Source organism: Diorhabda carinulata, chromosome 4 (assembly GCF_026250575.1).
Source record: "Diorhabda carinulata isolate Delta chromosome 4, icDioCari1.1, whole genome shotgun sequence".
NCBI lineage: Eukaryota > Metazoa > Arthropoda > Insecta > Coleoptera > Chrysomelidae > Diorhabda > Diorhabda carinulata.
Window position 1 is genome coordinate 8,200,677 of NC_079463.1, and position 18,861 is coordinate 8,219,537.

Below are 18,861 nucleotides of genomic sequence, written 5' to 3' on the forward strand. Positions count from 1 at the left end.
TGTATATGTTTTTTATTAGATTTATTAAGCATTCAATAAATTGAAATAGATTGAATTCCAATAAAAGGTATTATGATTATTATCATAAATACATTATTATTTTGCGTATTTTCCCTAGTTAGAGACGTCGCTGTAACCAACATGATATAACTCCCGTCGGTGACAATGCCAACGTAAACCTCATACCTTAGGGTGAGATAGGCGTGACTAGAGGGCGAACAAGGCGGAGTCTTTCCATTTACCCCCACCCCCTACACCGCTTTGTTTTCGTACACACCGCCGGAAATGCGGTGGCTTGAACCATCATTGTTCTTGTCATCAAAATATTGGGATAACATTTCTCTAGTCAGATATAATCTTGAATCCGTACAGTGAACACACACCGATCGTCCTTATCTTTTTTCTTATCAATCTCGCGATAAAAAAAACCGTAGTAAATGGTACCGTATATAAGCGAGTGATAACCGTCATTCATTCGTTCGAAGTGACAAGTGCTATTTTTTTAAATGCTGACTATGGAGGAAAATTGTCGTCATTTGACGACCAGTGACAACGATGCAAGATATTCCGTACCTGATAGTCCCTTAGACTTGAGAGGGTCCACAATAGAATCTCCAGAAGTTAAACAAGAAAAAGAGAAATCGAAAAAATCCAGTCATCAACTCATAAAACCTCCCTATTCTTACATAGCTTTAATAACGATGGCGATATTACAGTCACCTCATAAAAAATTAACTCTAAGCGGTATATGTGAATTCATAATGTCAAGATTCCATTATTATAGAGAAAAATTTCCAGCTTGGCAAAATTCTATCAGGCATAATCTTTCGTTGAATGACTGTTTTATTAAAATTCCTAGAGAGCCGGGGAATCCAGGAAAAGGAAATTATTGGACGCTGGATCCTTTAGCGGAAGATATGTTCGACAACGGAAGCTTTTTAAGAAGAAGAAAAAGATACAAAAGACCTTCACCGAATATTATGTTACGCGATCATCACGCGTCGGCGATGGTAGCTTCGTTTCTCTCAAGTCAAGAAAATTATCATCACAGCATTTTCAGCCATACTAGTATGCACAATCCTTACCCTTATATTCCAGGAATTCCAACAAATCTCCCTACAAATCTACCGTTGTTAAGTCCTATAGATTTATCGAGAATAAGTCTCAGTCATCTTGGTTTGTTACCTCAGCCTACGATCTGCAAACCGGTGCCTGTTCAACCGTCTAGTGTTACTACAGTTTCAGAAGATTCAGAAGAATACGGTACAACGGACATTAAGAAAATTAAACCAGGATTTTCAATAGACTCCATTATGGGGCATGAAGGTAATAGGAGCAAAAATGATATGAGTCCTGACATAACGCTTACAAAAATTCACAACCATGGATCTGCGTTTTCTCCGTTATCTTCTAGTGACGATTGGACGAGGTGAAATATTCAAGATTTTTTGTAAAGGTAAAATCAGTATTTTATTAAATATTTTATACGGGCGTATTAACAATCTTTTGTTGTTATTATCATAGATAAGAGATTCATATTCATTTTCTATCAAAGTTAATTTCCAACCGTAAAAATTTAATATAGAACTTAGAGGATCAGATGGAAAGTAGAACAAAATTAAAAATATTATAAATTTGTAGAGTTTCTTTCAAAAAAACTGTTAAATATACTCAAATAATGTATAGTATTTATCACTATATAAGAATGTGCCTTTACTATCCAAAAATCGTAAATTTTAGCTGTTTATTGGAAGCGTATTGTGCAGGCATGCACCATTATATTGAAATACCTAACATTCTTTTTATAGTTTATAGAGAAATTTGAGTTTTATAAAATTTTATTTGATTCTAATACAAACTGTTTCATGTCTCGTAATGAACTGGCCCAAAGGCGATGGGTATAAATATAAGTTACTTTCTTAGATCGTGAAAAAATCTATAGAAAAAACAATACGGGGGCGAGTTTTCAATGAAAAAATTGACATATTATTTTTCAATATAGACAATATACAGAGTTTGTTCAAACTATCCAAAAAATAATTGTCAATCAGTCAAAGTAATTCATCGCAAACATTTTGCAAAGTTATCTGGAGAATAAACTACTTGTTTTAAATGCTTACAGCGTCAAAATCATCATTTAGTCTATAAGTTCATTCGGAAAATACGGGGACTACATAATAAATGATAATCGCGTAAACTAGTATGTATTTTTTTGAAACAAAACATTGGAAAACCATATTTGTAGTAGAATTTAAGTATTAAAATAGATAATTTTTTTATCAATAATAGATAGTCAAATTGGACAAAGCCTAATGAGAAAACTAATTAATAATCTCCTTTATGGTATCATTTTAGTTGAGCAGGTTATGAAAATTTCAAAGGTTATTTTTTTTGGAAAAATTGACCTCATATTTTAAACTCTGAATACGTAGTTGAAGTCAAAAATCCACAAAACTCGATATAATCCATCATATAACGAAAATATTTTCAATAAACAAATAGAAAATGTTTATTCAATTTACTAAGTAACACGGAAAACTATAATAGATTTCTGTTGAAACATTTATGCTCCCATATGTCCAAAAAATCAGAGATTCTGAATTTGTTTTTTTTGTTGATTTTCATAACGATTTACCCTTTCTTAAAATTGGAAATTTCTGGAAATCTAGAAAATGGTTTTGGCATAACAGCATTCCTAGATATGCGGCATCTATTACAGAACCACTTTTAAGTTGAACATATAAGTACTAGCTGTTTGAATGTTAAACAACTTTTCAGTATGTCTGCTACTCCCGATAATAAATTGCCAATCTATAGGAATCATACTTCTTCTTAGCGTCCCATTGACAATATCGATCAGCATGGCAAAACTCTCTCTATCTTGAGCTAGCTTAAATAATTGTCCTGCTTCTCTTATCCCAGTCCAGTCTCTAATATTCTTCAACCAAGAGGCTTGTTTACTTCCAATTCCTCTATGACCTTCAACATCATAATCAACTGGAGGATACTAAACCGGCTACCACGCATTATGTGTCCCAAATAAGCTATTTTCCTGCATTTAATGTTATCCACCAACTAACGAACCGCATTTGCATAGCTGTCCACGGTACCTTGAGCATGCGTCTATATAACCATATTTCAAAAGCCTTTAAGCGATTAATGGTAGATATTTTTAAAGCCCATGCTTAGACCCCATATAAGAGAACTGACCATATGTAACATTTGATCATCCATTTGCGGAGTTGAAATTTTAAATTTTCATTAGAGAAGAGTGATCTCATTTTAAAAAATGTACGAGCTACCTCAATTCGACATTTTATTTCCTTATCGGGATTGAATTTGTTCGGTAATGTAGCAACCAAGATATTTGAAACCGGATATTCTTTGAATCATTTGTCCGTTTTATATATATTTTGCTTTAGAACAGTTAATTTTTAGTCACACATTACAATACAGTTGTATTGTCTGTGTATCTGATTGTATTTATAAGTTTACCTTTAATTTTTACTCCATATGATAAGTTGTGTCTAGCTTGCTTAAAGATCTTATCTGAATACAAATTAAGCTGAAGTGGTGATAGTATGCAACCTTGTCTGACTCCTCTTAAGATTTTGCATCCTTCTATCGATTTTCCGTTGAATCGAACGCCCACTCTTTGGGGCCAATATAATTTTTCGATTATTCTTTCGTCGGAACTATCAACTCCTTTTTCCCTTAATATATTTATTAAATTGTCGTATTTTACTCGACCGAATGCCTTTTCGTAATCGATAAAGACTGCAAATACATCTTTCCGTTGGGCCCGGCATTTTTATAGTAATATAATCAGTGCCAAAAGTGCTTCTCGTGTTCCCAACCAATTTCTGAAGCCGAATTGAGTTTCGCTTGATCTTCTTTGATCGTTTTTGCGCTATTTTTGTGGTCAATTTAAACGTAACTGAAAACTATCATACTATTTTAATTTTGCGAGACACACATCACTCTATACGGTTTTTTGTGCTTGTTGTGGATTTATTATTTCTTTTTCTTGTCTTGTTGTAGAAAATCCGCTTTCATACATCTATATCAGCTTACTGTGATTGATAGCAGAACCAAACTCCAACAAACTTTTTTCTCGAATCAACCTCTCTTTGCGACGGCCTCTGGTAATTGTCCATCAACTAATTTTCCATGTTCAGGTTGTTGGGATAAATTTATTTTTCATCGCAAATAACAATGCGTCTAGTCAAATAATCTTTTGACAGGCCAAGGAGATATTTACACACTTGAACTCGATATTTGGGTTGAATTTCGTATGGCACTATTCCACAATTTTTATAGACCTAACCTAAAGATTTTAAATAGTGATGTAAGATATCTTTAGAAGGTCTAAGAGAGTCTGATAATCGGCTGATACTAGGTTGATTTTCAACTGCTTACCTTCAATTTCAAAAATTTTCCTTGCTGCCATAACTTTTTAATCCAATAATGTCTTAATAATTCACGAATTTCAAATTTATCGTTCTTGGTACTATTTCTTATAAATAAAATAAGCGTCATCAATAGATAAAAAATAGAATTAGGGGCTAGACTTAACAAGTTACGCTATTCTTAAATTTAGGCGCAGAAATTTTCACATATGAAAACCGACATTACTTATGAGATACCTTCTGTACAAATGAAAAATTATTTCTCCCTATTGCGTATAAAATGGTTTCCTTCACAATCACTGGTTGTTTATTACAGTGACTGTAGTCAAAGATTAAGCACTCATATAGATTCAATACCTTTATTGCCAAATATATCTAAGGCAAACTATAAAGATTCTCACAAAAGTTTTATGGATTAATTTCGAGATAAAAAGAGAGACCAATCTAAAATTTTCATGATTGTATCATATCTCCGTTAATACATAATAAATAAAATATCAATTTATGAACCTTATTGGCACACTAGACCGAAAAAAATTTTGTTGGACTATTACAGGACCAAAAAACTTCTGTTGTATGCTCAACAAAGGTCTACAAAACATGCCAGAGTATTTTAGATATAAATCCAGCTCTCGTAGAGAAAATAAAGTCCCTAGTGAAAGTAACAGATGAAATGTTGAAGCCATTAGTGCTTTGTTTAATAAATGTTTTGAAGAAGAACCCAAATCTAATGCACAATTGAACTATCAGTCTATAATGCAGTCTATAAAACAAGCTTCATCTATACCAATCTACCAATATCATCTTAACACAGTAAAATGATTAAAGATAGTGAGGAAATGTACGCCTTTTCTGAACTCACTTCCACCAAAAAAAAAACAAGATTCTGATGTAAGTACTCAACCACGCCGGCGTGCAAGGCGATGAACAAACTGAACATAAGAACGTAGTTCTTTTGCTATGACCGCAACTTTTAATATGTTTCTTAAAAAGTCAGTAAGCATTATAAAAAATTTGGAACTATTAAGTTTTGGCACGTTGATCAATCGTTACACAATGAATGAAGCTGTTTTTGTTAAAATTTTGTCTTAATTTAAAACAATACGATATAATTAGCAGTTGTTTGTTTGTCTTATCGATTAATTCTTATCCTTTTTCTGTACAAGCTTCTTCTAAAAGATTTTCCAATGTTCGACTTTAACAATAATCAGTAATAGATTTAAGAAATTGACTAGCCTCCAGTTATTTTATGATATGCACAACCCTTATATTTATACCTTACCCTGACAGAGTCGGATTATGAATCCTCCGAACGCCTTTCTGTTAGTTTATTTCGAGCCATAAAACAGTTTAAGCTATAAGGCAAATATTTGTAATTTATATGGCTTGACTGCTTTCCTCCAACACCTTTTGTTCACGGTTGCGTTGCGCCAGTTCGCTATGTCTAACTTCTTTAAGTCTTCCTTACATGTATCTAGGCATTTTCTACGCGGACGCCCTCTTCTTCTTTTTACGCTTTCTCTACTTGCTAAGGCTCTTTTCACCCACCTGTTTTCTTCCATTTTGGCTATATGCTCCAACCAACGCAGTATTTTTGCCCCTACTATATATTTTCTTTATTCTTCTCCATTCATCTTGTTCCACTCATATCCCTCCAAAAATACTTCTTAACACTCTTCTCTTTCATGCATTTGGCCTGTTTTCCTCTTTCTCATTAATGACCCAGCATTCACTACCATATAACACCATAGGTTGTATAATAGTAAATTCATGGCTTCCTTGCCATTGCGATATCTTTGGACCTTAAAAGGTTTCCTAGAGTTCCTAGAGCTGCTTTATTGCCTTTTGCCAATCTCTTGTGGAATTATTTAATTTCGTCCCCTTCATTTGTTACCATCATCCCAGGTATTCAAACTGTTGCACTCTATCGAACCGGAACTCCTTGTTTTGATCTGTTGTGGTTTTTAATTGGCTGTTACTTAAAAAGTCGTTACCATAAGGAAAATGCCAAGTATTAAAATTTAACAATGCGCCTTTGCACATTATCCTCCCAATAAATAGCCATGAATTACGATTCTAGGGTTTTAACAAATTTTATAGGTTTCTGTAGTAAATGCAGTCTCTTTCTTTCGAAGTTGTTCAAACCCAAATATTTTGCAATATCTAATATGGAAATGATTCTCAAATGTGTTTTTCCAGCGGGTTGTAGAGTACAATGGTCTTATTTGAAGGTCGTGACAATTAATTCCGTTTTCATGGTGCAAGTTCCTGCCGACGAAAACCAACAAATACTGTTCATTTGGTGCTTGAATAAATTTGAGGACATTTTCTCTATATAACACAAGTGAGAATCTCTTTGACCTTTGCTATAAAAGTTCGCATAGTTTGTGAAAATTGAAGTAATAAGATATATTTTTGTATTTTTAGATTTTTCTATAAGAGAAATGACCTATTATTACTTGAGGTCTGAAAAAATTTAACGTTAGAGGGGGCTACTTTCCACTTTTTTTAAATGAAAAATCTGCCCTTTTATATTTAAATTTTATATTTCTTTATATTTTTATTTAGTACTAAAGTACATATTAGATATAAAATAAGAGATTTACATAACCTAACCTAACCTACTTAAAAATCTATCAACTTTCCCTCTATTGGGTTATTTTATGACTCGACCTACCTGCACTTCTTAGCGCCGAAAATACATGTCGGATTATCTACATCCTTCTTGGTCAGACAGGTAAAGAAGGATGGTTAGCGCCCAAATTACACCCGCCGGATGGAGGAGAACAAAAAATCATTTAAAACTTTTGATTGAGGAAAGAAGAAGGTCTATTCTGGTTTTTGGAGGAGGTTTACGTGCACATCAGTCATACATACCAACGAAAAGTTGGTTTGATAATTATACGAAAGGTCAAAAGGACAACGATTGATAATAGTTCATGCTGAAACGTTCATTTATAATACTTGTTCGATATTTAAGTCAGGAACAAAAACAGAAAAGTATCATTCTGAATTACAGCAAATGGTTACATTATATTGAATCCACTTGCTCCGTATGACTCTAAAAGACACAAACTCCGTAATTGTTTGTGTCGATCAGTTCGGGTGAATCCAGCTATCCCCTGAAAAATAATATCATTAAAGGGCTAATGGAAAAATATTGTTTTCAATTCCAGCTACTTAAGACAAGAATTATATGAAGTAATTGGATTACATAAGATTAGGTATATAAAGTATCAATTTTTTGACCTCATATGATAACAATGTCAAACTGTATTGTATTTGCCTCCATATCTTCCAGATTTAAATCCGATAGAACTTAAAAGAGGATAGTGTTAAAAATAACATAAGGCAATTTAATGTGACTAATGAATTGGAGGATGTCAAAAATTTGTTGAATTTCAGAAGAATAAAAAAAAGTAAAAACATGTTATTAAAATAAAAGTACAGATAGATACTTATCAAGATATTTGACCAGTTATTAATAGCAAATATCGATAAATAAAAAATATTTTTTTATAATGCAATTTAAGTGCGTCATTGATCACTCAGGGCTCATAACACTCAACAATGGAGGCTTTAGTTCATTCTACAGGGTGCGGCAGCATAACTTCCTTTTTTCAAAAGTTAATAAAACTTATTGTATGAATCAGAAAATTTTTATTCGTTTTTTATAATACAGGCACATACATAAAGTTTTGTTTTACTGAGTTTTGAAGATCAAATCAGTTAGGTGACGTCCCCCATTCTCCATACACTGAGTAAACCGATTTCTGGCGTTTGTCATGACTCTTGCCAGCATAGCAGGCGTTATGTTGGCAATTTCTTCCTGGATGTTCGTCTTCAAATCTTGTAGGGTCCTTGGACGGTTCACATACACACGGGATTTCAAAAAACCCCATAGGAAATAATCACAAGGGGTCAAATCGGGAGAGCGGGCTGGCCACTCCAAATCGCCCCTAATTGAGATAAGGCGCTCTGGGAAGTGTTCCCTCAAAACAGCCATCGATGTTCTTGAAGTGTGTGCCGTTGCTCCGTCTTGTTGGAACCAAGTGTCCCCTAAGTCCAACTCATCTAGCCGTGGGAAAAAAAATTCCTGTAACATGTTTACATACCGGTGCGAATTCACTGTCACTGTGACTTCATTTTCCTCAAAGAACCAGGGACCAATAATTCCACGTGAGTAAATTGCACACCACACTGTGACTTTAGGTGAATGCAAAGGCCGTTGATGCAATTGTCGAGGATTGGTATCAGCCCAGTAGCGCATGTTTTGTTTGTTTACGGATCCACACAAATGAAAATGGGCTTCATCACTAAAAAAAACAATAGCGTCCTCAGGAACGACTTCCAGAAAAACCTCACACGCGTTCCTCCGAGAATTGAAGTCACGTTCAGAAAGTTCCTGCACAATTGCCATCTTGTATGGATGAAAATGAAGATCATCATGAAGTATTCTCCTCACAGAACGATCGGAAAGTCCAAGGGCAGACGCATGTTTGCGCGCAGAACGCCGTGGTGATCGCAACACTGAAGTTCTAACTAACTCAATGTTCTCCGGTGATCTAATGGGCCGAGGGACTCCAGTTCTTCGTCTTGTCACACTTGCAGTTTGTCTGAACGTAGTGACCCACGTAACAATTGATTTCCGGTCCGGGACAGGGGCCAAGGGGGCTAAATTAAAGCGATTCCGAAAGGCGCGCTGGGTTGCGATCACAGAACATCCGCTCGAAAAGTAAACCTCAACGGCAAACGCACGCTCCTCACTGTTCCAACGCATGATGGCGACTGAACTGTGCCGGGACAAAACTTTATAGTCCCCCCTCTCGAACGAGACCACTAGCACTCCGTTACGACATCTACCGACTAAATGGCGAACTTTTTAAAAAAGGAAGTTATGCTGCCGCACCCTGTAGTTGACACGAATTAAAACTCGCTTATAACAAAAAAGCAGATAATAAATAATAATGTGAAAGAAATAGAAAAATGGAACGTTGGTAAAGCAAATTAAATTTAAACAAATTGATATGAAATAGAAGTTTGTATGAACCCGGGTAGTAATACTAATGTCCGGTATTTAAGATAAATTTCTTCTAGATATATTTTTAGAATATTATCCCCTGTTTCAAAAATCGCTATTATTTTTAGTTATTCTAGAACATTTTTCCACACAGCAAAATGTCCAACATTGAAACCATTCATTATGTTGTTATTATGTTATGTTATAATACCCGTTTTATTCTAATTAAAATTTTTACCATTTTTATTTTTGGTGCATTCGCTGAGATGTTACCACCAAAATTTTTGTAATAAGTAAAAGTTGTTTATTCAAACTCCAATGTAGTTATAAGTTGAATGTTAAATTAACACCACCAACTGACAGAAAAAACAGTCGACGAGGCAGAATACAGAAACTGTGTACGAGGATATATTGAAAAATACTTAGCCTACTATAGAACTAAACAAAATTTCAATGTCAAAATATTTTATTACTCAACATATTCTACTCTTAATTGGATACATTTATTACAGCGAACCTGCAACGTCTCTAGACCTTTCAAAAAAATGTTTCTTCTTGCTCTGCAAACCAGATCTCCACAGCTTTTATTACCTCCTCGTTGGAAAAAAATTTACGACCTTTAAAACTATTTTTCAATTGAGGAAAGAGATGATAGTCAAACGGAGCCAAATCTGGTGAATAAGGGAGGTGTTCTAGTAATTCAAATCACGAATTTTTTGCATGGCAACATGAAATTTGTGTGCAGAGGCGTTTTCCTGCAAAAACAAATCGCATTTGGATAGCTTTCCGCGTAAAACTGAAGCAAAAACTTTTCCAGCAGAGTTTTGGACACAGATCTTGGAGAACCAGAGTATCGCCATTCCATCGATTGTTGCTTTGTTTCTGGATCGTAGAAATGTACCCAAGTCTCATCCATAGTAACAATTCGGTTTAAGAAGTCTACGTTGTTTTCAAATCGAGCACAGATCGAACGCGATGCTTCTACCCTTGCATGCTTTTGGTCAACATTCAAACATTTGGGGATCCATTTTGATGAACGCGTTCGTATGAAATATTCAGTGCTTCAGATATCCGTTTTAGCCCAATTCGACGGTCTTATAAAATCTGTAGTGTTGAAAACTATTACTAAGTGACAAAAATCATTGGAATGATGACATATTTCACTCAATCAGAAAACAACCAGGTACACCTATGCTTCCACAATCACAATACATGAAATCTATATACCGTATGTTTCTAAGGAAACCAACCATAGGATTTCCCATGTTACCATTTAAACTCCATGTTAACTTAGGGTCGCCTACCTGCGCGGCCAGACCCTTGTCGCTCCGGGAGGGCGGTCGACCGCCGATATTTTCGGGTCAGTCTTTCTACCTGTATTTTATCGTTGATACATTAAATAACAATTTTTTCTGTTCATAATTGCTTCTTAATGCTATTTTATTAAACGCACTGAAATTACATTTGACTTCAAACTGTTTAACGCTATTTGATTGAATTTTGCTGTATCTAGTTGGAACTTTTTTATTTTATAACAACAATTTATTTCAATATTCGATCAGAAATATAACAAAATCAAAATAAATAGTACTTTTCAAATCAAAGCTTTTCGATAACAATTTTAAACATAATTTTTGGTTAAGAGGACCAGAAAGTTTTTTAGAACGCTAGGTGCCCGAAAACGATTTTTAAACTACAAAAAAGGAAACAGTTCCAAGCTATTAACCCAACCTGTCATTTGTTAAAGTTGTTTGATTTTTTTCATTCGAAAACCAAAATAAATGTAATTTCATAGCGTTTAACAAAATAGCATTAAGAAGATGAAAAATTATGATATGATGATGATATTATGATGATTGTTATTTGATATATGAACAATAAAAATAGAATACAGGTAGAAAGACTGACCCAAAAAGGTCGTCCGGTCGACCGATCCCCCCCCCTCCCCGGAGTGAGAAGGGTCAAGCGACCCGAGGTTACCATGAAGTTTAAATGGTAAAATGGGAAATCCTATGGCGGGTTTTCTCAGAAACATACTGTATATCTGTCTATGACAAAAATTATATAATAAGAATGATACCCTCAAAACCACAAAAAACAAATAAGAAAGGTATGAACTAAACTACTGGGTGATAGAAATATTAAAAATATTTATATTACCTTGAAGACAATTTTGCATCTGCAGAAAATATTATAAAGACATTGAACATGAAAATGAGTGAACTAAAACAAAGCAAAGTTAACAGAAGAAGATATTGGTTAGTCTGTCATATTTTGTTGAAAAAATTTAATATTTATTATTTGTTTTATGGCATACGAACAAAATTTAGATTGATTGCAATAATTGTTATAGAGAATACTCAATTTGGAAGATTTTTTTTGGTACTAAAAATTGCAATCGGCGTTTAATAATTATTTCCAACTTAATTTCTTACAGGTCCTGCAGCTAAAATGAACACTTTCTACTAAAGCGCTTCCGTATAGTCAAATGGAGCATTCACTGAAAAATACTTCATAGGTTACGTGGAGAAATTGTTAATTAAAGCAAAACATACGACCAGAAAATTGTTAAAAATGTTTGGGATCGTAAAAGATTATTTACACCAGTTATGGAATCAATCATTAATCATTTTCTTATAAGAAATGAAGTAAAAGAAATCATAAGATATTAAAATTTTTAAAACTCGCTTTATCACAAAAATCTTCTGTTAGCTGCCACATAGCAAAACGAGACCTAATTGACCAGATGCAAACAAAATTGGTGATAGAATTTCAACGCCTCACATATTTTGGACGATGGTTATTAAGTTCTATTAAAATTCATATACAACCAAGAAAAATTCGGTTATTTTTATGCCCGTGTTTTTTTGAAATGTGCCATAATTTTGTGACGATATATGCTATTTTCATAATATAGAATCTTCTATGTAAATAAAAATTATTTCATTGAAGATAATATATCCCAAGTGATGAAGAAACAGTTGTTCTCAAATAAGGAGTGAACTGGATGTTTTCAGAAATACATCTTTACATGTATTCACTAATGACTATAGAATGTACTTATGAGTTTTTGTTTTTTCATTCATGTAATTATCCACAATCTCCAAAATTTTCTAATGTCACGTTCAAATACACTCTACTATCTCTCTTTTTAAACGTAATTACATACGAGGTGTGATCGAAAATTGGTAAGTATTGAATAACTCTTTCTCAAAATTACTTGCCCTTTGATAGCATTGAACCAATAGCTTCGTGACTGAAAGCATTTCTTTAAATATATTCGAAATACAAATTTTTCCGGTGTTTTTTCCCATATTCCAGCCGGCAGCGCGCAAAATCATTTTTTTTTCTCAAAGGACTCTTCAAAAACTATTTGTGCGCCAAAAATCATTATTATTGGTTTTAATGATAGGTTTAAGTAAAATTTTGACTACAGCGACTGGACTAGGAAGTCATAGTTCACGTTCTATTGTGCCCAGTTCTTCAAGCTTCTAGTTATTATGTAAACCTATTGTCCTGTGATTTCACTGCTCCATCTATTCTGACACCAACTCTTTCTTTTTCCTTCTTTGTCGCTGCTCTATATTTCTAAGACGATTAACCCTCATTTTTCTTCCCCAGAAATCCTATTGAGACGGAAGCCTTATAAAAAATAATAAAAAAAGTAATTAACTGCAATTTTCATTACACCTCGTATATTCAAAAGCACTAGTAGGAACGCGAAATTGCAAATTTAAAATTGCGATAATGTCACCAATATAAAAGTCGCAGAAATGTTTTATATAAATTTTATTGAATATAAATACGAGTAATAACAATTTATAGTATTGCCAATTTTTCCAATTTGGAAGTGTGGCAGCTAAAGATGCCACAAATAGTTTTATCTCGTAAAGACCAAAGATTTGCGAACTGTAATGTGATTTAGCTGTTGCAATATTTATTGTTTAGATGTAGATTTGTAGATAGTAGGAAAATGAAAACTTTTCAAATACCTCTGTAAATCACCAAATAATCTCATAAAATATTAGCAGAAAACTGTACATTTTTCCACGGAAATTCTGAGAATAAAATCGGGAGTAAAGAATAGAAAACAAGTGTGCAAAGCTTTAAACCACTAAAACATTTTTAACATTAAAAAGAAATTTGAAATGTTTGTAGGTGAAAATTCGAATGAGAGGCTCTCACTAAAAATTTAGTAATTTTGTAGGTTTAGTTTTTGTTTGAAAATCGTATAAGTAAGTCGTTCTGAAAAGGGAGAAAAATGTGTATTAAGCTGTTACTAAATTTGTTCACAATAGGCATTTTGCCCAAATAAATGAAGAAAATAGAAACTGTGTACGGAGACTCTTCACCACACTGACGAAGAGCATTTGGAGGGGCCAAAAATTGTGACAACTAACGATATCATCGAAACTAGCTGAAGAATTATACATAAGGCTCGTTTGGCACCGCGTTTGCTCACTTTGAACCGAAAGTTCATTAGAATGAACATTTCTCATGTCTTATTGACGCAGTTGAAGCAAAATGATATACGATTTTTTACATCGATTCATAACTGCAGATTAATTTTTAATCCAACACTACACTTTTGAAACAGTCAAAATAGTGGATTGCAAAGACTGGAAGTGACATCTGTTCACCAGATCTGGTCCCTCTGACTGTTTTTTTTTCTGTTTTCTTACCTAAAGCTTCACTTGCAGAAGAGAAAGTTTTCTCGGTCGAGAAAAGCGACAACTTTTATTTAAAAAGGTTAGAAGGGTTCAAAAGTTTTGCTAGACTTAGTGTATAGACTTAAAGGGTGAAAAATGAAAATGATTATAAAAAAAATCTTGTTTCTTCGTTAGGTTCGTATATGATACCTTGAGTTACACAAAATACTTCCACGTTTTGGAAAGATTATAAGTAATTAGCAGCCGACTCTATTTTCAAAGTTATGTTCATGAAATTCCTAAAATTGTATTTAATAGATTTTACTTAGCCATTAATCAGTTCAGTGGACATTATCGTCCAGATCTTCAAGATGAGCAAAATGATGAAATATACAAAATTAACTTAATGTATGCAATATTCAGATAAAAAAGATTTTTAGTTCCATATTTCTCATCAAGTTACCCCATTGGAAATATACCAAGACAACATTTGAATATCTATTCGTATATGTAAATTGAAACAGGTTTTGTATCGATGTGCTATTGAAATACTTACATTGATTAGCTGCACCTACAGTTAAATATGAGATTGTAAATCTCCAAATGGTAAGGGAGGATCTCATACCAAAAGATCTCTATAAGAATGTATATTCCTGAATTGTTATTTCTAAACACCTCACTTTGCTGGCGCGACTTTGCTGATGTGGAAGAAATTATTTGGTGATTTAAAACAATTTTATATACTGTGTATAGAAAATAAATTGAATGTATAAACACACTTAGTTGAATAAGTTAAAAGGCGTCGTATTAACTTGTACATAATATTGCAAATTACAAATTGTACAGTGTAGATATAAGATTTCAACAATTCTCCTTCCATACTATGTATAGACTAGTGAAGCTGTAACAATATTATTCAACATATTTGTCTTATTTTTAAAAAATGTATAGATTCGAAAAATTTGATTTGTTTCATAATGAAATGTACTTAGTTATCATGAAAAATATTATAATGAACTGATTGACACTTTATTTGATATTTTTATCTGTTTTGATTACGACATAAAGAATACCGATATGTTTTTGTATTTTTATTTCCCCCTGCATCAATTGTGTGGCCAAGAGAACATAACGTGATGTTCATTCCAAATTTTAGATGTAACCCCGTATATAGGAATTGGAATTGACTTGTAGAGTTGACGGATGATTTAAGACCAATAACTAATCAATTTCTTTCGACATCTAATAACCATAACATATATAATCAGATCCACGTACGTAAATCATATAGTGGTATGTTTTCAAAATTTACATATACAAATTTTGTTATTATTTTTTCTTAAGTGCTGTTTTTTGTGTTTTTCTTCATACTCTACTTCTTTTCTCATGTAAAGTAACAACTACTTTATCCCACCTTGCTTAAGTTTTCCTCTTCCTTGCTCTTAAATCTTCCAGTCTTTGTAAAAGAACTCCATGAGTGAGATATTCTCCAAATCTTGTCATATTTAAACGTTTATTAACCTATCCTGATCACCTGATGTTGGTGGTCAGTTTATTCTAAATTTGCTTTCATGATTTAGCTATATTATATTGTTTTGTTACAAAAAATCGGTTTTTATAATTTTATCATGTAGTATACTAGGTACCACATATTCTTAATTTAATTCAGTACATATAAAAAAATTGAACAAGTGAATTTTCATAGACCAGATTCGAACCCGGGGCCAGTAGTTTGAAAACACGGAGCATTAACACCGAGCCATCAGCGTCATTTAAGGTGTTGGTCGTATATCTAATTTTTAACGAACCATATCTTTTTAGAAAATTTATAAATTGAAGTACTTTTTGAAACAATATAAAATTGATTCAAACCTATCAAAATTATTATGTATTCAGATTTCTCAGTGTTTCAATATTTTATATTTAATTATGTTAAAAAAACCAACTAAAAATGGATATACATAACTGAACAATAATATATTCTATGAAATATTTGTTAGAATAAAAGAATAGTGTTTCTATTAATTTAACAAAAAAGACTTCAAACGAAATTATTTAGTAGTCGTGGATAAATTATAGTATTTTACTCGCGTATAATGAGTTATTATTCACTCAGTGATTTATGGTATCGCAATCGCTCGTTGCAGTAAACTTCACCTCGTGGATAATAACCTTCATTATACACTCATGAATAATATATTATTACAAAACAAGTACGTCTAGTGACAAACAGGAATGACATCATTGGAATCGTTTTCGCGCTAAAGTTTGAATTGTCAATTTAAAACCACATCTTTTCTGATAAATTACAATGTTTTAGTTTTTCAGTATATTTGTTGTGTATCTGCATAAAAATTTTCAAAATGCGAACAAAAATAAAAAAATTGCATGCTGCTTATTTGCTATTAGAAATAAAGGTTTATATTGAAAAAAAATATTTAGTGATCTAATCATAGCGTACTCAACATGTCAGCATAATTATTAATAAAAACAGAACTCCATGTACAGAGTCCTTAACGACAAGCTAATCGATATGTATATGGGAAAGTACAGCGACTAGTGTTCTGAAAATTTGCTTACATGGATTTTCCGAAATGCTCGTTTCAGCTAAAATAATTTCAGTTTTCTGAAACTGAAAAGGATCCAAACTTCGTTTGGAAACTGCGCAAAATTGTAATACAACTTTATATAAGGCATCGTATGCCTAAAGTTCACCATTTTTTAATTATCTCACATTTTTGAAATTTTTGCACACATGAAGCCCTAACTAAAAAAATGGTACTTCTAAATTTAAGTGAGTCAGGTCTAATATTTTTGGGATGTGGACAAATAACACTTAAAGCTTTCAAAAACTGTGAAAACCTTGACAAAAATTTATATATGGTTTTCAGAAAATGGTGCGCTTTTTAAAAACTTAGAAAACTTAATTTTTTCAATTGGCAACCCCCATTTGTGTCTTTATCATTGGATTCTTTAGATTCTACGCTTAAAATTAAGGGGACTTTGTTTTTTCGAGTTTCTACAAAAACCCTTAATTCGAGATATATGAATTAACGAAGTCCCCTTAATTTAAAGCGTAGAATCCAAAGGTAAAGAGAAAAATGGGGTTTGCCATTTGAAAAAATTAAGTTTTTAGATAGCGAAATTCTGCACCATTTTCTGAAAACCCTATATAAATTTTTGTCAAGTTTTTCACAGATTTTGAAAGCTATTAGTGTTATTTGTCCAAATCTCAAAAATATTAGACCTGACTCACTTACACTTGGAAATATAATTTTTTTAGTGTGCAAAAATTTCGAAAATGTGAAATAATTAAAAAATTTCTCGTTTACGTATTTCAGAAACTAAAGTAGTTGGAATATTTCTGTTTGTTGCTTTAAAAGTTTTACAAAAAAGTGATACAGGATCGCGAAAACCGCATGTTTATATCTTTAATAATAAATGGGATACAGTGTAGTCTCAACCAAAATGAGACACAGTGTACAACCCAACCCAAATAGTTAGACTGTATAAAATTGTGAATACGAAGAAATAATGAATTTTTAAAGTATTTATATTGGTTTGTAAGTCAAGAAGAGTAGTATGATTATGTAAATTTTCAATAAAAAAAACTAGCACCGATTGATTCAAATATATTCAACACATAGTTGATTCCGATAATTTTCTTAAGTAATTATATTGCAATGTTATTACAGCTACGATAATCTCAAGTTAAAATAAAAACACAATTACTGCATTAAATTAACCAAACAAGCAAATAAAAGAGGCCATTGTTTTAGAGTGCCATAAATTTTCGTGTAAATACAAGTGAAGATCATGCGGCCTATACTATTTGTTTATTTTGACGCAATGGTTTTATATTCGGTTGTTAGTACAACCGTGATGTAAATACTTCTGAATTAAATTATAACGGTGTACATCATAAACTGCGATGTTTCAGATTACAATGTGAAAACAAAGAATCACTAATATTTGTACGTAATAAGATTATGTGGGTTGGGTTTGAGCAAGAGATAAATTGAACAAATTTTATGGAGAAGGATGCTTATCTTTCAGTGGTGATAAGTTTCTCTCTCTGTAATAATCTAATTTTATTGAAATATACAATGCCCAAGTCGGTATTTTTGTCATAAGCAGTTATTTAAATTACTTAATATTTTGTGGAATGATAAAAATGTTGACATTACCAGAAGTTGTCAGTATGTCACAGATTTTTTTTTAAATGAAAGTAGGTTACCAAATAAGATATTGATACTTATATATTAATAAGAACAAATCAGGGGTAGATTTACCTTATCCCACATGTCACAGTTTGAGAAGTTTCTGGACCGAAATAGAGTACATACTAAGTATTTTAGAATGTTCTTGATTTTTATTTTCTCCTTAACTTTTTCCTTATGAATCCAATTTTGACTTGACAAATATGTAATAAATGAATATAAAAATACGATATTAGTCACTAATCTATTCAGAAACCTACAGTAGAACTTCTCTAAGCCGTTACTTTCGGGACTAAGGGTCAAAATGCGAAAAGGTAAGATTATCAGAATATACAAAAAATTTTTATTTACATATTACATATTCTATTAAAACTATATTCATACAAAAAAAGTCAGTTATAGATTTTTGTTAAGCAAATGATATTCTAGACTTATCTCCAATATTCCTCCATTTCTTGATCCACAAAATGTCCATAGGTTTGAGGTTGAATTTTGCTTTATGTACTAATAATAATAATATCAAACGTGTACTTGCCTTTAGTGTGTGAAATCCTGGCAGGGGG

At 32.5% G+C, this 18,861-nt stretch overlaps 1 protein-coding gene across 1 annotated transcript; it reads left to right on the forward strand.

The window, feature by feature from the left end:
* Window positions 1-348: 348 nt before the first annotated feature.
* Window positions 349-15,159, forward strand: LOC130893067 (forkhead box protein D3-like). Its single transcript, XM_057798841.1, has 2 exons — window positions 349-1,456; window positions 11,867-15,159. The coding sequence occupies exon 1, from the start codon at window positions 507-509 to the stop codon at window positions 1,431-1,433; it is 927 nt and encodes a 308-aa protein (XP_057654824.1). The 5' UTR covers window positions 349-506; the 3' UTR covers window positions 1,434-1,456; window positions 11,867-15,159.
* Window positions 15,160-18,861: the final 3,702 nt, after the last annotated feature.